The sequence below is a fragment of the Candida margitis genome (assembly GCF_024628925.1).
Source record: "Candida margitis strain CBS 14175 chromosome Unknown scaffold52, whole genome shotgun sequence".
Classification (NCBI taxonomy): Eukaryota; Fungi; Ascomycota; class Pichiomycetes; order Serinales; family Debaryomycetaceae; genus Lodderomyces; species Lodderomyces margitis.
Window position 1 is genome coordinate 43014 of NW_026261884.1, and position 20300 is coordinate 63313.

The 20300-nt window shown below is 37.1% G+C and overlaps 8 protein-coding genes across 8 annotated transcripts; 4 read left to right on the top strand and 4 right to left on the bottom strand. All coding sequences in view use genetic code 12, as the record gives it.

The window, feature by feature from the left end:
- Positions 1-155: 155 nt before the first annotated feature.
- SMM1 (Smm1p) lies at positions 156-1514 on the bottom strand (the record flags this gene model as incomplete). Its single annotated transcript, XM_051816618.1, has 1 exon — positions 156-1514. The coding sequence occupies one exon, from the start codon at positions 1512-1514 to the stop codon at positions 156-158; it is 1359 nt and encodes a 452-aa protein (XP_051670066.1).
- Positions 1515-4008: 2494 nt separating this feature from the next.
- On the top strand, positions 4009-5319 carry CANMA_004351 (uncharacterized protein; the record flags this gene model as incomplete). The annotated part of the gene is made up of 1 exon (XM_051816619.1): positions 4009-5319. One exon carries the CDS (start codon positions 4009-4011, stop codon positions 5317-5319), a length of 1311 nt encoding a protein of 436 aa, XP_051670067.1.
- Positions 5320-5908: 589 nt separating this feature from the next.
- CANMA_004352 (uncharacterized protein) lies at positions 5909-6865 on the bottom strand (the record flags this gene model as incomplete). The annotated part of the gene is made up of 1 exon (XM_051816620.1): positions 5909-6865. One exon carries the CDS (start codon positions 6863-6865, stop codon positions 5909-5911), a length of 957 nt encoding a protein of 318 aa, XP_051670068.1.
- A 1696-nt stretch (positions 6866-8561) lies between these two features.
- Positions 8562-10932, top strand: CANMA_004353 (uncharacterized protein; the record flags this gene model as incomplete). The annotated part of the gene is made up of 2 exons (XM_051816621.1): positions 8562-8569; positions 8817-10932. 2 exons carry the CDS (start codon positions 8562-8564, stop codon positions 10930-10932), a joined length of 2124 nt encoding a protein of 707 aa, XP_051670069.1.
- Positions 10933-12918: 1986 nt separating this feature from the next.
- Positions 12919-14079, top strand: GPD1 (glycerol-3-phosphate dehydrogenase (NAD(+)); the record flags this gene model as incomplete). The annotated part of the gene is made up of 1 exon (XM_051816623.1): positions 12919-14079. The coding sequence occupies one exon, from the start codon at positions 12919-12921 to the stop codon at positions 14077-14079; it is 1161 nt and encodes a 386-aa protein (XP_051670070.1).
- Positions 14080-14461: 382 nt separating this feature from the next.
- SET2 (histone methyltransferase) lies at positions 14462-16849 on the bottom strand (the record flags this gene model as incomplete). Its single annotated transcript, XM_051816624.1, has 1 exon — positions 14462-16849. The coding sequence occupies one exon, from the start codon at positions 16847-16849 to the stop codon at positions 14462-14464; it is 2388 nt and encodes a 795-aa protein (XP_051670071.1).
- Positions 16850-17170: 321 nt separating this feature from the next.
- CMK2 (calmodulin-dependent protein kinase) lies at positions 17171-18517 on the bottom strand (the record flags this gene model as incomplete). The annotated part of the gene is made up of 1 exon (XM_051816625.1): positions 17171-18517. One exon carries the CDS (start codon positions 18515-18517, stop codon positions 17171-17173), a length of 1347 nt encoding a protein of 448 aa, XP_051670072.1.
- Positions 18518-19787: 1270 nt separating this feature from the next.
- CANMA_004357 (uncharacterized protein) lies at positions 19788-20024 on the top strand (the record flags this gene model as incomplete). Its single annotated transcript, XM_051816626.1, has 1 exon — positions 19788-20024. The coding sequence occupies one exon, from the start codon at positions 19788-19790 to the stop codon at positions 20022-20024; it is 237 nt and encodes a 78-aa protein (XP_051670073.1).
- Between the last annotated feature and the right edge of the window lie 276 nt (positions 20025-20300).

A 20300-nucleotide genomic window follows, 5' to 3' on the forward strand; every position in this document is an offset into this window, starting at 1 on the left:
TTATTATATTGTAAAACCCACAAAGAAAGCGCACATGTGTATTATTGGCTTTAGTCGTTCTATAGTAGAAATTCTATAACAAATGTGTTTAATTAAACGGTTGTGTCTATCACTCTATAAAATTTAACCTAATATCTATATACATCCCACAAAATTTACACAAGCTGTACTTTTTGTTCATTGACTCTATTACTAGCTATAGCTTGAGCTTCAAGCTTTGCATCCGCTTGTTCAAGCTGCCTTCCGTTTTCTTCACTTTGTCCTTTATCATTTTGTTGTTTCTTTTGTCGCTTGACTTTATGTTTTGGTATATCCATCGTTCTCTTTGTTGGCGAATCATTCAAATCCTTCAACATTTCACTTTCTTCCCATTGGTTGAAAAACTGCAATACTTCATCGCGTCTTGGGCCAGTTATTTGCTGTTCAAATGCCTTGGCGTCTTGCCAAAATACCAGTTTTTGGCAATTTTTATTCATAATTTGAAAAATCTTGTCTGATTTATCGGCATCATTATTTAATTCTTCGAGTATACTCTTCATTTGTTCGAAATTCTTCAGTTGTGAGAATTTTTGATAATATTTCGATTTACCGGGGATGAGATTCATAATCATGAATTTTGTACCTGAGTACAAATGATATTTCAATCCGATTGCATATATTTCATTAATCAATTGGTTTTGCGATTGCGCTGATTGATTGCCACCAAATGGGACAAATACTGATGGGTTAGACTCGGCGGCTTCGGCAATCATGATACTCAACTTGTCATTATGTAAAGCTTGTTGAACTGTGGTTAAATCCAATCGCGATTGGAAATTCCCATTAAGAACCACACTAATTCCATATGATTGTATTAATGGAATTAATTTTGGTAAATAATTCCAAATTGGATCTTGTCGATTTCTCATAATAGGGGTCCGGCAATGAATGGTTAAATTTGCAATACCGGTACTTTCACAGATTTGTTTAACTAGGGAATGCGATGCTTCGTAATTGGGCAATAATCGAATTTTACAGCTGATTGGCTTATTATTTGGTTTGCCCACTTTAGTGACCAAATTAGTCAAGATTGAACATAGGAGATCGGGAGTTTTTAAAAGTTCGGCACCCATGCCTGAATGAGTAGAGAACGATTTAGGGCAACCGCAGTTTAAGTCTATGCCATCAACGTCCTGAACCACTTTTGCTGCTGCTTCGACAGCTAGATCAGGATCAGATGTACCCAATTGTAATATTAATTTCCCCGTTTCATTAGGGTGTTTGCGAAATACAACAGTCTCGTGATTAGAAGACTTCTTGCTATTGTGGTTGTTGTTTTTAGCAATGTAGTCAATAGTTCCCAAGTGGGTATTTTCAACACGAGTAGTTGAGATCAATTTTTTATCAATCAATTCTGGTGACCAAACTAAATCACAACCATATTTAAGCGATAGGAGTCGTATCGGAAGTTCACCACTTCTAACCATAGGCGCAAGACATACTTTATTAGTATAGTCAATCATTTTCCTTAGCATACCCTATGTGGTAAGACTGGAGAAGCAGATAGCTGATGGTTATAGTTGATGCTTCACGAAAAAAGAAAATACAGTACATTTTTGGTAGAGGTACACACCTTTTTTCAGATGAAGTCACAAAATTTATTGTCGTAGAAACTTTAGTGTCGTAGAATCTTTTTGTACTTACATTAAATAAGATATCCCAATTGGGTAAATAAGAACGGTGTTTACAACAGCGGCTACATAAAACAAGAATTCTATTTCGGCAAATAGCTCATTGACATCATCAAAAGGCTAGTAGAAGGGTGGTTGCTACCCCTCCCTGTCACCACTCATACTATCTAGCATGCAAATAGAAACACCAATTCATTTACCGTTTCTGCAATTATACAAAAGGAATACTTCTTCTTCAAATCGTACGCTACTAACTTGCGACCAGAGGTGGAAAACGCCAAGGTCATTATTAGCGAGGTAGATTTGGGGTTTTGGGGTTTTGGATGGTTAGTAGAAATCGTATTTGATTACATAATTGCATCTATCGGTTATTCAATACACCGCATGAGTTGGTTACTAACCAATCATCAAATAGTAAAATGTAATAAAGAATTTTCTTTCTTTTTTTTTGTGTTTAAGATAGTATAAAGAAAATTGTTAATATGCAGTATCTACACAAAGAAATAATGCGTCATTACTAATATCGTTCTATTTCTATTTCGTCTTTCTTTTTTTTGACTCTTTTCACTGACTGATGTAAAAATTCAATTGGATTAGTCAGCTTTTGCAATTGAGTGGGCAAAAGTTGATGATTATAATACTAAGTCTGTCAATGGCATGTCTAATTGAATCTTTCGTATAAACTAAGATGTATTCTATACTCCTGGAAAAAAAAAACATAATATAATTTTTATTTTTGTTTTGCCCCTCTGTAAATCTACCCCACCTCTACAAAAAAAAAAGATAACAAATAACCACACGACCAAATAATACAAATAATTAAATTTCTTTTTTTCTTTTGTGACTGACTGACTGTCTGTCATTATAGCAAATAACGGACACAAAAGTGCCTGACACTAATCTTGTGTCATGCGCTATACATTTGAAATGACTGATTCACTGAATTGAAGGGCCTTAATTGGCTATGTATTATAGCAGTTTGCACAATACATATATATGACACATCTACAGCTGAAGCAATTGACTTGGTCATAGGAGGCAAGGTATTACAAATCAGAATACGGAGATAACGTTTGTATATGAGAGGTTATATCTCATAACTGCATTTTGCCTATTTCAGGCAATCAGCTCTTGCATTGTAATACTGCAGCAATATATATGCACGATACTTTCTTAGCCTGCATATACACTTTTTTAGTCTCAGATATATATATATTGTCATTTCTTTTCAAGGTCATCTCATCTAATCCAACCAGCCATGACTTGCCCATGAATAGAAAAAGCAATTGTGCTGCGATGTTCTATATCATTCTAGTATACTCTACACCCTTCGACTACTTTGTTGTTACTATACATAAAACATTTTCGGAACGAAAACAAATTGCAACATTACCCAACACATCGCAGCTCAGCGCAGTACCTACCACCGCCCCCATATGAAACTATTTTATTTTTAGTTTTAGCATGGCACCCACACATACATATATTCCATTCCATGTCGTGTCTGATTTCTTTTTCTTTATTCATCTTAAACTACTGCTGTTAGGATGCCACACGGTCGATTTGGTTAAATTTCTTTTTCTACTTTCTTATGCTTATTTGAGAAATTAAAAACAAAAGGAAGAAATAAAAGAAGAAAAACAAAAAAAAAAATTTTCCTACGCGATAAAGAATGTGAAGTTAAAAAAAAAAATATTTTCTATTCTTTTTTCTTATCGCTACAGTTAGTGGGAATATCAGCCAACAATTAATCACACACTTGACCCCACTTACATGCTGAGTTACTTCGATAAGACCACAACTTACTCTTTCTCCACTAGCATACCATATACACCCTCGGATTAACCCATCTTTTAAGGCAATGAAAAAAAAAAAGAAATTCTAAAAAAGCGAAAGAAAATTTTTTTATCAATTAACCCTCTCTGCATATTTCCATTGTTGTAAAAAGTAAAAGATTTAAGTTAAATTTCTTTTTATTGCTCTTCCAAAAAAGAAACAAAACCGTGATACATAATAGATACTGCATATATACTATGATGACCCTAACAATTTAACTAACACAAAGAACAAAAAGAAAGTAAACAAAAAAGAATAAAAATAAAAAAAAAATAAATAAAAATATAATCATAGTAATAAAACACATATATATCATAACAAATAGGTATCTGGCGTTTAATAATGAAACATCAAATAAATAAATACAAACTAGAAACCAAAAGATATCAAAAAAAAATTCTTACCTGCTTCCCCCATCTTTCTTTCTTTCTTTCTTTCTTTCTACAATCATATTCAATTAGATATAGCTTTACTATTAATAATGTCATTTTACTACTACCCAATGACTTCAAACGATAACAATCACCATATCAATGGTAGTATTATACCCAATTGTCCTACTCCCAACAACTTCGAAGATAAAATGCCATCGTCAAAAGAATCACACGATAGGAGCGACAGCAACAGAAATAGCGATAAAGTACCAAAAGGATTGATGTCTACACCTTCTTCAGTACATATCAATGTACATGAACCAATGGAGTATTTTGGGCCTCACTTACCTTCCAACCATAACCACCACAACCACAACCACAACCACAACAACAACAACAACAACAACAACAATAACAAATCAAGTACTTCCACTGTCAACTCTACAACAGCAACAACTCCTTCATCTTCATCTACTTCTCAACCTTTGTCTCCACCATTGTCACCATACCAAAGAAACGCTGAATTGAATCCATTGAATAAGCCAGTTCATTTACCACAATTGATCAATAACCAGACCAAGAATGAAGTGGAGGAAAAACAGGAGGCACAACAACCAATACAGCAAGCACAACCAAAGCCATCGTTTCTCAACAATGGCAAGGAATTCAAGTTGGAAAACTTCAAGGACTATATTCTCACCGTCAACATCAAACCAACCAAGAAGTACTATAATCATCAATTTGAATTCTTGGACAAGTATACAACCAATGCATCAATTGAAAACAAAAACTACATTGCATCCTTACCAACTCGCAAGTACAAGAAGAGATTCAATTATGACTCAAATGACGAATTAACAGAAGACAACAACAACAACACCACAGCAACAACTAGAGGAACACGTACCAGAAGGGTGCCTAAATCCTATGAAGATAGTGATTTCGACTCTTCATCAGTATTACCATCGCCGTCACCTAAGAAGAGGCGCAGACCAAATGCGCCAACCAACACCAATAGCGGCAGCAGCACTCCAATTCCAATTGCAGTACAACAACAAATGCTAATTGACGAATCAATACCGGACTTTTCGCCCGATGCATCCACTACATTGCCACCCAACAACTCCAAATGTCTTAAGATTGAATGGAAGGGCCAACCCATGGATTTATCTCAAGATCCAAATTTGTCGAAATACCCCAACTTGCACCCTGGGGAAATTGTCCTTGCTAGCATATTGCGATTACCAATTGCTGTATACATGGATTCTAAAAGACGATTCTTTTTTGAAAAAGTCAACAAGATTAAACTGGGCAAGACTTTTAGGAGAACTGATGCACAAAAGGCATGTAGAATTGATGTCAATAAGGCATCGAGGTTGTATGCTGCATTTGAAAAAGTTGGATGGTTGGAAGATGACTTGTTTGAAAAGTATCTTTAAGTTTGGTGATGCTACTGTGTTAAAGTGCATTTACATTTTTTGGTTTTAGTTCATATTAAAGGGTAATTGTTTTTTTTATTTTATCGATTGGATATCAGAGATTAGCATTGGGAAAAAAAAAAAAAAAATAAAATAAATAAATAAATAAAGGATAAGATACAAATGGGACAACAGGCAAAAGGTGAAGAGTATAAGAATCAGATAAAGGACTGGCAAATCATCAAAGCATTTAAAGGGAGTATTTTTAATTTTTAGATATATCAAATGTATTTTTTGGGAAAAAGAGTAATTTTTATTTCGGGACAATTTAATTTTTTTAGTTTTATTTTATTTAGAGCGATAGTTTTATTAATTAGTTTTATAAAGTGTTGAATGTTATATATACTATGTTTATTATTTTGGATTTATTTTATTAATTGATAATCTAGTCTTACATCTTTTGACTTTTGTTTAAGAAGATAACTCCATTAACCAGTCAAAAAAAGGAAGAAAAGGCAGATTTAGTAAAAAAGAAAGAGAACCATACAAAAAAAACTAAAAAAATATTAAAAAAGAAAAGAACTATCTGTATAAAACACACTTCAATGCACTAAGCCCTCTCTTCATCCTCTATCGAGTCGTTATTGTCCTTATATATATAAAACTGAGCAAAAATAACCACATCTTCCACAATGGTTCCCAAACTGCCCAATAACCAACTCATGTTCAACACAATATAATTCCAATCGCTTCTATAAAAGATAATTTGTCCGGCATAAGTCAAATTACCTAATGTTGAAAAAAGGAAAAAAAGTAAACTAAGTCCATAAACTGATTTGCGTTGATAGTTCTGAATAATTTGTGGGATTCGTGCACCCAAGTAGAGTAGGGCTGAACAGTATCCCATGATTTGCGGGCCGAGGGCGATGATGTCGTCTTGTGGGGGAGGGTCTATGGGGTTTGATGGATCTGATGGTGGTTGTGGTTGTGGTTCTGGAGACGAGAGTAAGAACCCAGCTATTCCACAGCCAACGACAAATATGATGGGCAAGATGTATTTCACAAAAATGGAATGGTATTGAGGTTCCAATGCAATATCAGTCAAGGTTGAACTTCTTCTTCTATGAAGCAAGGGAGCTGACTCATCAATGTATTCACGTTCACCTTGTCCATGCTCATGCTCATGCTCGGCATGACCTTCAACGGCATGATGGTCCTGTTGGTGGTGGTGATAATGATGATGATGATGTTTCTTCTTTTTATAAAACCTGGTATAATAAACATAGGAAGCAATCATCAACGCATCAGCAACACAAAACCAAACAGCAAGAAACACAACTTCAGGTAACAAATGAGCCCATATAGCACCCACCAAATTAAACAAATCACCACAGAACCAAATGGTGATGAACCCAATAGCTATCCCCTCGGCTGACTTCAATCGCCATTGCTCAATTAGTTGGGGCATGAGTAAGACTATCCAGCATGCAAGTGATGTTGAGCCCATGACGCCGCTGATTTGGGCTCGGAGTTGGCTGTTGTTGTGAAGGTTGTTGGGGTGCACCATATTGGTGATAATTAGACTTAGCATTTTTTTTTTGAGGGTTTGAGTTTTCCAATTCAAAAGTAGATGAGCTTAGAATGTGATGTTGCTACTTAAGAGAGTCTTGTTCCAATGTATGACTCTTTTTAGTGAAGAAAGAGGTTTTGAAGAATTTTTTTTTTTTTTCTTTTCGTTTTGTCGGGTCCTTCGATGCTGTTGTTGCTGCTGCTGCTTCTTTTTCTTCTTCTGTTGTGCCGCACAAAAAGCGCAACGAAGGAAATTTAAAATTTATTTTTCTTTTTCTCTTTGTCTTTCTCTTTCTCTTTCTATTTTTGGTGTTCATTTAACAAAAGTTTGATCTGACACCGCGGTTAACGTAAATTACTTTAATTTCCTTATGTGATGGAGAAAAAGAATGTTTTTGGATTCTATTCTCCTTTTCATTTTTAAAGGCAATCGTATTAAAGCTTTGAAGCTCCTAAAATATTCGAAAAAGACTAAGTTTACTTGAATGAAAAAATTTACAAAATTGGCTCTAAATTGGCTTAAAAATGCTCAACATGGGAAATCAAATAAAAGAAAACATTAAAGTAGATGTAATCCGCACATTTTCTGATTACGTCCTTCAGCAAGGATATGAGGAAGTGTGCACAGCAGGTGCATTATGTGTGCATTATGTGTGTATTATGTATATGTACTGTTTATTACTGATACTTTGGGCTTTTGTAACAGTTGAAAAGGGCACATGAATTGCACATGAATCGCTTGTTTTACTATTTCATGAAGACAAACGACTGTACTTAAGGGTAGCAAAGTCCTAGTTTGAACCCTGATCATACTTTGTGTGTCAGTTTACATCCATAGCTGTTTTTTTCTCTCCTGTTCTACTTCCTTGAGCCATTCGCCACATGTACATATGCATAATATGTAGATCATGTCCCATTCAAAACAATAGTACGAGAAAAGAAGAAAAACCTTCCTTACATATACCGTAGCATTAAAGCACGAGGCTTATCAATTACAGATATGTGTAATTGATATATACACAAACAATAGTGTTGGGTTAAGGAGCGTTTGCTGTTTTTAGAAAAACAATATGTCACGTGCAAGAAATAAATTTGAAAATTCTTGATGATAAATTACTTTGCAATACGCGTATTTTTGAGTACGATGTGTCTGACAAATTAGAAGAAAAAGCTCAGTGACGTGGTTGTACGTACACTTCCACAACTGGAAGTGAAGTGGAATAGGTGTAAATATTCACCTACATCATTTCAAGACGCGTAACTCTTCAATAGGATTTAAGGTAAAAGTAATTAATTTAACAATAATTTTAATTATGTGTCAAATTAAAGAAGAACAACAAGAAAAAAAAATAAAAAAAAAGTGAACCACACTTTTTATTTTAACATATTTAAGTTTAAACGCTACTATTGGACTCATGAGATCTAGAACTTAGTGGCAAAACTACAATCTTTTACTACCAACCACCAACACTAGCCTTCTCCTAGTATGTATCTTCCAACTAAACTGACTTATCATATAACATCACTCCAAGAGTGGCAAATGCTCACCATACTTAAGTTGAGAAAATGAAAATTTTTTTTCACTAATTTAATCAACTCTAGCCATTGGGAATCAAATAACCTCTCTAGTGACGGCCAAGTGTCTCGAGATATGTGTGTGATATAACAAAGATCCACATATACGTAGTTGAGCCATGTCGCAGTATGGATGCAAAAATTGAAGTGGGGGATATGTTGTGCAAGATGGAGTTTAGCACACACAAAAGAGAATCACGTCAAACTGTGGCTCTAGTCACCAAGCAATTTTTTTTAAACGATCAAAATTATGGAGTTTCAATATATGATTATAACATATAAAGGGAGCGAAACGTACCCTGTGTCAAAGTGTGAGTCGAACTCATATCAGGTTTTGTTTTTGAGAACACCATTGCATTTTATTAATTCACTAGAGTAACCACAGTATTAGAACCAAAAAAGTTTGGGAGTGGCATCGATGCTTATATGAATAGTCAACAACAACTGGACAATAGTGATACTAACTATTATCAAGATCAACAGCAGCAACAACAGCAACCACAGCAACCACAGCAACCACAGCAACCACAGCAACCACAGCAACCACAGCAGCCTCAACGAGCACCGCTACAGCGATTAAACAGTTATCCAAGACGCCGACAAACACTTGTGTTACCGTCTTCTCGAGGGGATAATACTGAATCATCATTTACGGTTCCATTAGTATTACCATCGCAGACTGCTCCTAGTCTAATCAATAATCAGCAATTACGTACAACTCAAAAGCCGCATCAACGACTGTCGCCACGATATCCTGAGTCACTTTTATCTCGACAACAACAACCACAGTCACAACACCTGCATCCACAACTAGGTGCTCCATTTGTTAGACAACATCTATCTCAGTCGCCTATACAGTCACCAAACTTTTCGCGTGTATATCAATCGAATCAAGACCACAACCAACAATTCAAACGAAGAATGAGTTATACTATGTTTTCACCGAACCCTGCAAGTCCGTTGTACCCTAGCACATCTTCACAATCAAATACTAATAATAGAAGTAACAGCGGCAATAATAGTAGCAACAATGTATCATCGCCAGCAACAAAAAAGTTGAAAACAGAAGATTATCTATTTGGTAATTCGCATGGGTCTCCATTACCTACGTCGCCGTTGCCTACATCTACCACACTACAACCAAATATCAGTTATACAAGACGATCAAATACACTAAATGCGGCAACTAAATCCACTGCCATCAGCAACACCACCAGCAACACCAACATTTCAGCTATTAAAAAAGAAAAGACGCCTGAGAATGAGAATGAAGATCAACGGTTTTTGAGATTGGCTCGAGATGCTTTGGTTGCCACTGCTCAAGGAATCAATCAAAGTAGTCGAGAAGTTGTTGACCCGACAATACTGGATTTATTAACGAGATTGCAATACGCTTCTTCACCGCATGGAAACCCAATTTCTAAACTGGAAGGGTTGGAAGCTAATGATTCAGGACAATTGAATATACAAGGGTTTTACCAGCTGTTTCCTAATTTAAGTAACAATATATTTGCTGGCAATAGAGGTGATAACAACAGTAGTACTGCTACTGATGATGCTAAACGTGCTGGCGTTGGCATCGCCAGCGACAGTCGTCATGGTCGCGGAGGAGGAGTTTCAAGTAGTAGGTATAATCCAGCTGGTAATGAGCTGGGATGGAACTTTTTAATTGGCGAACCGTTACAATTGAAGAGTGATGCTGAACGAGAACGCGAGAATAAGAATTACTTGCATGGTGCTGCTGCTGGTAGACCAGCTGGCCGTGCTTCGTCCATCACATCTTTGCTTAATGACACCCCACTGCCGATTGATGCGATGCCGTTGACTACTTCTGCAACCCACCAAGCATTACAGCTGAGGAAACGATCAGCAGCTTCGTTCTCAGCAATAACCTCAACAGGAGCAACAGACACAGCAACAACGACTAAATTGAAAACGAAAACGACCAAGAAAGCAACACCCTCATCATCATTCAAAGATCAAGCTCGTAAATTTCTTTGTGATAAATGTTCAATGACATTTCGTCGATCTTCGGATTTGAAACGACACGCAAAGCAACATCTCAGTATACCGGCAAACATCTGTGAATACTGTGGTAAAGGCTTTGCCAGAAAAGATGCGTTAAAGAGACATATTGGAACGTTGACGTGTAAACGAAATGCAACAAAGAAATTATACATTGATAACTTGGCATTTTTGAGTACTGGTGGTAGCACTGGTGGTAACAATGGCGAGGGGGGAGAAGACGATGATGAAGAAGAAGAGGACGATGAAGAAGACGAAGAAGAAGAAGAAGAGGATGATGACGATGATGAAGGAGAAGAGAGTAATGGAGATATAGACCGTCTTGCTGGTGGCAGTAGTAAGAGGGAACAAAAGACAAGTAAACGCAAGAAAACCAATGCTGATAATGACAATAATGAAGATGATGATGACAAGAAACCAAAGTTTCCTACATTTGGTTACCAAAAGGGTGATTGGAAGGTTTAAAACAGTTACAATCTTCTTTACTTGTCTGTCTGTTTGGCTTAGTTTTTCTTTTCTTTTTGCAACAATTGCTTGACTGCTGATTTCACACTAATGGAGAAGAGGTTTTTGTACTATTATACATAAGTGGATATATATATATATATATATGTATTCCTCATTTTAAATGAGCTTCTTATTCTTTTTATTTTTGCATTTGTTTGTGTTTTAGTTCGTTGGTTGTTTTATTGTTTTTGGGTATGGCCCCACTTACCCCATTTAGTAGAAACTCACAACGGTAATGTGACAAAGACAAGGAAAAAGCATATGGGGGAACAAAAAGCGTAAATGACGTCAAACAAGTTGAATCCTTTTATTTTTGCACCTCGGATCAAAGGAGGAGGAAGGCGCGTTCGGAATAATTTTTTTTTTTCATATGCTGTGATGCATAGTTTACTATTTTATTCTCCAGAATTGTTATTGATTTTTTTCCGATGCTAACTTGAAGGGATTGAAGCAAGTGACCATTGGGTAAAAGAATGGCGTACCTTTTTTGATTTATTGCAGGTAAGGCGAATCAACGAGGTTGGAGTAGTGAGTGGTTGTATGCGGATGATGGAGTCATATCGGTAAAAAGAAAATTGTATGCCTTTTGTGAAAGTCTTTTTTTTGTTTTTATTGTCGCACGAGCGGGTCGAGGGAAAAGACACCCAAGTAATTTTTTGACTCAGGTCGAAGCAGACAGGATAAGGACAAGGACAAAATTCAGTTGGAATTTGCCGGTTCTCTATTGTGGTTCTTGTATTCTTTTTCTGTTCTCGGTTGCCGAGACGGTCATCAAAGCATCAATACATACATGTGACTTATGCACTGAGGACTCATTTCCGACGACGAAAGCAGATGCCTCTACGGTGATAATGCATGTGCATGGGTTACAATAGTATACTGCAATGGAAATAGCATGGCCGTGTGTTTATTCTAATGCATATTTGGGTTGGATGAGTCAGTTAGGTTGTTGCGTAAGACCAAAATCTTGTGCATTAGATTTTTCTAACTCCTACTTACATAAATAGATAATATTTTCATCCTCGGTTGACATAAGTCCTCTATTTTCTTTTCTTTTTACCTGCATAATGACTTCATAATTTTCTTTTCTCTTTTACTGACTCTTTATTTGTTTGTAACGGTTTATTTAAAAATAATAAGACAGACTTTATAACACAAAGATTGTCCAGATATAAAGATTTCGCAGTAGTAGTTTTTAGTCTTCCGAATAGAATGCTAGTTAGTGAAGACTCCTCTCTCTCTCTCTCTCTCTCTCTCTCTTTCTCAAAGCATAAGAACAATAGGTGGAGGGAGTTAAGGGAGAGAAGGATTAGGGTGTTTTTGCCTGTTGGAATTACGATTGCTACCCCTCGGTTTTTTCTTTTCATCTTTTTTTTTTCTCATACAACGTTTGAATAAGTTATCAATATCTCTAATCTAATCGTATTACTCATATAGCAATCATTTGAAATGTGGAGTTGAAACCAAACCAAAAGCCCAAAAGCCAGCCCAACAGATTTTTAAATTTTAATTTTTTTAAAGTCTTTGAAAAGTTAAATAAAATTTAAACGCCTGAAAAAGGTAATACTACTTTGGCATAATTTGAATAAAAAATTTCTTTTTTTTTTCTTTCTCTTCCAGTATATACCCGATAGAAATTTTTATCACAATACAATAGACTTACTACTACTGATTAACCAACTGCAAGAGATTTCCTCAAAAACACAATAGAGTAAACTAACTTAGACCACGGAAGAATAAACACTAGTATATACGTATATAAATACAATCACATTTTTCCCACATTTCAATTTCCCAAATTAAACCACATTTTTCATTTTTTTAACATTGTTTAAACTACTCAGTAGACTATCAATTAGACTACCCACACCACCACCTTCACCACCATCTCCACTATTACTCCACTTCAGAACTATCCACTCAAATAAACAACCCACAAGAACAATGTCGTCATCATCCGCTCAATCTAGATTATCGCAGGTTGCCAACATCATAAGCCCTACCAAGGCCCCCAACTCCCACCAATCACTCACTCCTGACCACCCTTTCAAGATTGCTGTTATTGGATCAGGAAACTGGGGTACCACCATAGCTAAAGTTTTGGCTGAAAATGCTCTTTCTAGACCTCACTTGTTTAGCCACTATGTTAAAATGTGGGTATTTCAAGAACAAATCGATGGTAAGAACTTGACTGATATTATAAATATCCAAAATGTCAATATCAAATACTTGCCAGGTGTCAAATTACCTTCAAACTTGGTTGCTGAGCCCGATTTATTAAAGACGGTTGAAGGTGCCGATTTGATTGTGTTTAACTTGCCTCATCAATTCTTGCCTAAAATCTTGAAACAATTGAAAGGCAATGTACCACCAACCGCTAGAGCCATTTCCTGTTTGAAAGGATTAGAAGTCAACAAGGAAGGTTGTAAATTACTCAGTACCTACATCACTGAAGAGTTGGGCATTGTATGTGGTGCTTTATCAGGAGCCAACTTGGCCCCTGAAGTTGCTAGAGGTAAATGGTCCGAAACCACTATTGCCTACACTTTACCCAACGACTACCGTGGCCCTGGTAAGGACATTGATGAATACGTCTTGAAGGCGGCTTTCCATAGACCTTATTTCCACGTCAATGTTATTGAAGACGTGGCTGGTGTTTCGGTTGCCGGTGCTTTGAAGAACGTGGTTGCTTTGGCTGTTGGATTTGTTGAGGGTTTAGGATGGGGTGATAATGCCAAAGCAGCCATCATGAGAGTTGGATTATTAGAAACCATCAAGTTTTCAGAAATGTTTTTCCCCGAATCGAAAGCATCTACATTTACGGCTGAATCAGCTGGTGTTGCTGATTTAATTACTACATGCTCTGGTGGTAGAAATGTTAAAGTTGGTAGATACATGGCCCAGACTGGTGCATCGGCCGAAGCTGCTGAAAAGAAATTGTTGAATGGACAGAGTTCACAGGGTATTGTAACTGCTAAAGAAGTGCATGAGTTGTTGGTTAATGTTGATAAATTGGATGATTTCCCTCTTTTTGAAGCTACTTATCAAATCATTTATGGATCTGAATCTATTGAAAACTTGCCTCATTTGTTGAATTCCGATTAAATGAGGCACCAATTGTATCATACATCATACATCATACATCATTCATCATCCACCATCTAACATCAATATAATCATCATAATGCCTTGTATAATAGATCACACCGGGAGGATGATCTTGTGATTGTCTGTTCTATTCTTTTTTTTTGTTATTTATTTTCTTTTTCGGGGGTCCCTATATCCATCATTAGAATTAATAGGCTCCTGTTTTATTATAGACTGGAAATTTTTTTGTACATTACCATTACATAAAATCAAATAGATAAGAGAGATATTACAAATTAACCTCATTGATGTAGGTGCATGCTTTTCTTTTTTTCATTTTGGACATTGAATTTACAACTCTCAATACCGCTCTTTTCCATATCCACCCAAACCCTTATTTTCAAATCTTGATTTTCTTATTGTCTTCTCCTGTACCATTGGGAGTATCACTGGTAGACGGACTAACTGTCTCACTCACCCCCACCTCCGCTGAATCATCATGATCGTCGTACAATTTCCTCTTTCCGTGCAAATGCTTGCTGCGGTATTTAGTCAAGAATTTCGCCATATAAGTATCAGAATACTCCTTCAACTTCTTCAATTTATGTTTATCCAACTCCGTAGTCGATGATGGTGCTGCCCCCCTGCTTGATTCCCGTGCAGCCAAAGTATTGACAATTTCCTTGGCACATCCTTTGACATTATCTTTGCCTATTTCGTCAACGTATGATTTAAGTAAATTAGGCACATGTTTAGCCATGACGTGTTTCCATTGCGACTCGAGCGATGACTCTTTACTTTCCTTCTTTTTCTTGTGATGATGTGATGAGTGTTTGTGTTTGTGCTCTTTACCAGCACGAGCTTCACCACCATCGAATTCAGGTTTAGATTTTCTCAACTCATGTCTATGCATGTGTTTATGTCTGGATTTCTTATCTGGCTCCGGGGTGGCCCTGACTGGCTTTGCTTGCTCAATCAATTCTCTCAATTTACGCTCCTTCTCCACCAACTCTTGTGCCCGTGCTTCCCTCTCTCGTTTTTCCCTCTCTTCTTCACGTCTAGCAATCTCCTCTTCAATGCTATTGTTGTTATTGTTGTTGTTAGTGCGTGGTTGTGAATTGTACTGATGGTTTGGGTGGGGCGTATGTGGTTGTTGATTAATCATGCTGCTGGGTCCAGTAGGAAGTTTAGGTCGCGTAGGTATGGTCACACCAGGTTTGTCCCATGTAGTCTCTCGCGTTAATACGTTGTAATAATAATATTTCTGAGTGTTTTGGTCAAATTGAGATTGCCAATTTGGAGGTAAACCAAAATTAGGATCTGAAATTGACGGCACTGGTATTGATCCTACCGGTGCTGAATACAGCTGTGATGTAATTTCTGCCAATTGATCAAAATTCGCAGCAGCACCAGATGTATTATCATTCAGGTGCTCGGGAGATCTAGAAACCCTCCCATATGATTCCATCAATGACTTGTCAGATGTTGGCATTTTAGGAATACGATACGCCATTTCCAAAACAGACCACTGTGATAACAAGTCTGAAGCTAGTTGTTTGATATCATCATTGCTTGAATTAGCTTTAATCTCCTTTACAACATCTTCAATTTGCGATGACGAGATTTTATTCTTGGTCATTGCTGGCCACTTGGATAAAATCTCCAAAATCATTTTAATCAAAACTTCATCTTCAGCACTTTGTAGAACACCTGATAATGTCTTGTACCCATGCAATTTCACCATCAAAGAGTTAACGACTGGATCATCTGTCATGTGCATTCTCATAATCAACTTGCTAATAATCAGCAGTTGCTGCGACTTGAGCAAAGCCGCCATGACTTTAGACGCATCGGCATCTTGCATAGGTTCGACTTCCAAACTCTGGACAAACATTTCATTGATCGTTGAGTCATCTTTCTGTTGGTCGCTGCGCAAATGCTTATTCTCCTTCAACCATGCCTTCTCCACCCTTGAAGTAACGCCAAGTGCCTCAGCAATTCCCTCGGGTAATAGTAATGCGGCATCAGTTTGCTTTTTGCCACCCATAAACTTAATACAATTGGGCTCGCCACAATAACATGGCTGTGATTGAGCCCCATATCTATCTACATTATAATCAAATGTAATTTCCTCACCTTTGGCAATCCGTCTCTTGGCAAATATTCCCATACGTAATTTATCACCAACGACCCACTTGTCGACAAATGCATTTGGGTTGCATGAATGGTTAACAAACCGAGCAAGTGAACCCTTTTCAGTGGCATCGATAAATGCATCGGGCTTCAACATCATAAAATAAAAATGCTTGTAGTTTTTCACGTCATACTCAACCATCCGTTTCCGAAATGATCCTTCATCAATAACTTCTCCAATGTATTCATAAATAAACTGTCCTTCAGAGATGGCTGCATTAGCCTTCAATCCATACCCCTTGAGCTCTGTTTGAAAAACAGATACATTGGCATATTGCCGTTTCTGAAATCGTTGGTTTTGACAATCATCTCCACACAGGCAATGTCGGTTAGTACATTCAACTGAAGTGAGTCTATTTATACAGTTGGAGTCTTCACCACACGCCAAATTCATTTCTTGCTCGCCGTCCCAATCTTCTTCACAGTCACATGTCATGTACTCGGGATGCTTATTATTCGACGGTGCGGCAATCAGTTTCAGTTGGTATGTTGAAATTTGCAAGCTCTGAAACTTTGTCAACGCCTCCTCGGTCTTATCCTCGACATCGAGAAACAAGGGTGGGGCATAGTTGCTATTCTTTGTATTTCCATTCATTCACGTATCTAGCTGAGGATAGTTTTGAATCAGTTGTCCGTGTAAGCTTTTGTCAATGGTTTGATGTATGTCTTTTCTTTCTTCTTCAATGATAGCTCCTGCGTAAAGATTTTTATATTTTTTTTTCAGCACTCACTCAGTCACACTCGACTCACGCTACTCACGCTACTCACGCTACTCATGCTGTTGTAGCTGCTCTTGAGAAGTAAAGTGGAAGAAAAATACAACAGACTAGTATAATCTTCTCGTAGCTCCCACCCAAATGTTTACCTTATAGTACTATTTTCACGTTAATTAAAAAAGCATACACTACATACACATTTACTGTTTGTCCTTATAACTTTCCACCCTCTCTTTATTCTTTGAAGCAGCATGGACCAACTGCACAAATGCATCACCTGCAGCGGTTGTCTTTGGCTCAAGTCCCTTCTGTTTAGGAGTCGTATCAGTCAACGATGACTTTGTATGAATTGAATCTGCGTCTGTAGCCTTCAACGAATCATTAAACTTCTTCCAATTATTCAAAGCAGAGCCTTGAGTCGATGATGGCGCTGAGTGATCTGACTTTTTCGTCAGATCATCATCCAGCACATCCCCGTTCGAGTTAAACATGTTGATTTCTGTTGGATCATCATCTTCTTCGGTTTGCATTGCTTTCAATTTATTGATCCTATTGTGCAATTTAACAAGTTCAATGGCTTGTCTAAATTTGGCCTTGGCATCGAAACGTTCCTTCAATTGTGGCAACAAGTCGGCATCAGTGTGTTTCTTAGCAATAGATACGAGCCATGGGTGATTCAATAATTCGGTGGCCGTGGGTCTGTTGTCGGGATTATACTGTAATGCTTTGACAATAAATCTACGAGCATCCTTAGAAACATCTTTCCAGTAATCAGCATGGAATATCACAGCGTTATTATGCTTCACCTCATTAATGAAATCAGTAACATTCTCCGATCTGAACGGTGAGTAACCACAGAGGATAGTATACGTGACAACTCCCAATGACCAAATATCACATGGTTTACCATGTCCAGTCCCAAGGATAACTTCTGGTGCGGCATATCCAAAAGATCCAGCTGACGACAATAATTTCTCATCGGAGTTTTGTAACCGTTTGGCAATACCAAAATCGGCTAAAACAATAGGACTATTTGTCTTGGGAGTTAAGTATAATACATTCTCTGGTTTAATGTCTCTGTGCACAATATCACGTTCATGCAAGTATTGAAGTGCTTCCAACATTTGAATAATAACCAATGACGCGTCATGTTCAGTGAATCTACCTTGCTGAACTATTCGATCAAACAACTCACCACCGGTGGCCAATTGCGTAGCAATGTAGAATTTATCCTTGCTTTCAAACCAATCTCTAAATCCAACAATGTGGGAATTGTGCAACTCCTCCAACAACTTGATTTCCTCCAACACCATTGCCTCGTTTCCCTTTAATGCCTTTTTCAAGATAATCTTCATTGCTACATCTTCTCCAGTGACGTTGTTTCTAGCATATCTCACAATTCCAAACGAACCTGCACCCAAGGTTTTACCAAAAGTGTAATTCTTCTTGTTAGCATATGAGGCAGGTTGGCCAATGATCTTGTTGACAAAGTTTATGAGATGGCTCCCTTCCGCGTGTTGGTCTGCACTTTTAACTGCTGCACTCATTGATGTAGGTTAGTTGATTCTAAATGTAACGTAATATCAGTTTTTAAACTCCTAATTTCGGTGCTGTTAAGAAACTCTTTGAGGTCTTTTTGGCTTCAGTTTGTTTGTTTGCTTGCTTGCTTGTTTGTTGAGTGGAGAGAAGAAAATGACCTGCGCGCTAAAATTTCATTTGTTTAAAAAGGAGAAGATCACAGACTATTTAAATGACAATGTCATTGGGGATGAATCTATATATAGATGACAACCTCTTCTTATGTACAATGATCTATAGATCATCATGGACTGGCATTTGTGAAAACTCTTTTCTTTTTCTTTTTCTTTTCCTGTCTTTTTTGTCTATTTTCTAGTTTTGCGCTTTGCACAGCCTACACAGTGAGTGGCACTAACTTCATACATTCATACAAACATACACACATAACACATGTCAAAAATATATTCATTCATTTTGATGATTGATGAGGGCTGAGCTTTTGTGGTACATTATTTTTTACGGCATTCGCAGTCAAATAAGTTATAAATAGAAACAATTTCATCATACACCAGGTATTCTACATACATGAAGAAGGAATGTCTCAAGATGTAAATCGCTCAAACACAATTTCATTGCTGCGCCTAAGAATAGGTTAATACTCTAATAACCACTGAAAGAGACAAAGAGAGAAAAGACATCTTCATACTTCTTTTTTATTTTTTTTTTTTATTTTCTTCTTTACGTCAAGGGCTTTTAAAATTCAATCCAATTATTTTCTTAATATTAGTTTATAGTTCGTGTGTGTTTATCTGTCTATGTCTTTAACATATTTGTTTTGTGAATACTATTTTATAACCATCTTTCAATCACTATAGTAATGATGTAGAGGTATTGCTGCCGTGTGTTGACGGATAGTCAAACAAAAGTATCAGAATTAATCAATTTCATGTTATCTATCTCTTTTAGTGTCACGCAAAAATTCTGCTACACAGAATTGACAGCCCAACCCTCGGTACCGATACCGATACCGATACCGATACCGAGCTACTACAACATAAACACTGTTTCAAAATCACACCACATCAATTAACTTCACAACAATGTCCCGACTTGATTTTTTACCATTGGAAATATGGGAGAAAATTGTGACCTATGCTGGCATTGGCAACACCATTCAACTTTTGCTGCTTTAAGGGTCGAACTTGCTAGACGAGATCCCCTTTCTCAAAATTTCCGTCAACAAGGTGATTGGGAAAAGTAAGATTCAATATAATAATCGAATTTCCTCAGAACCTAAAAATGCTCAATGCAGAAGCTAATACGTTGAAGACTTTTTGTAAAATCGATATTCCACCAACTGCAAGGGTTCTTTTACTGAATGAAAATCATTTAGAAAAAGTTGATGTTTCAACAAATGCCAAGGGAGAAGTCCTACATTTAGATGAGTTGGACCTAGGGATGAACACTGAATTGGCCATGCAGAATCTCAAACTTCCAGCCATAGTGAGATCTTGGATCTCCAGGGCTGTGAATTGAGATGCCTCGGTCGAGCTCAATTTCCCGCGTCTGTCGAAATATTGAACCTTTCAGCGAATCTTCTTCACTGGGTGAATATATCACATTTCCGAAGGATTCGTGTTTGATGAAATGCGATTTGAACGATAATAAGTTGATTTCTGTGCATGCTAATTTTCCCTCGTCAGTGACTGTTATTGGCCTGTGTGGAAATAATCTTCAGCAAATTCCGTCGTGTGTCAGAGTTCTTCCAAACTTGAAGAGCTTGAATTTATCGTTTCCTTGTGTACAAATGGA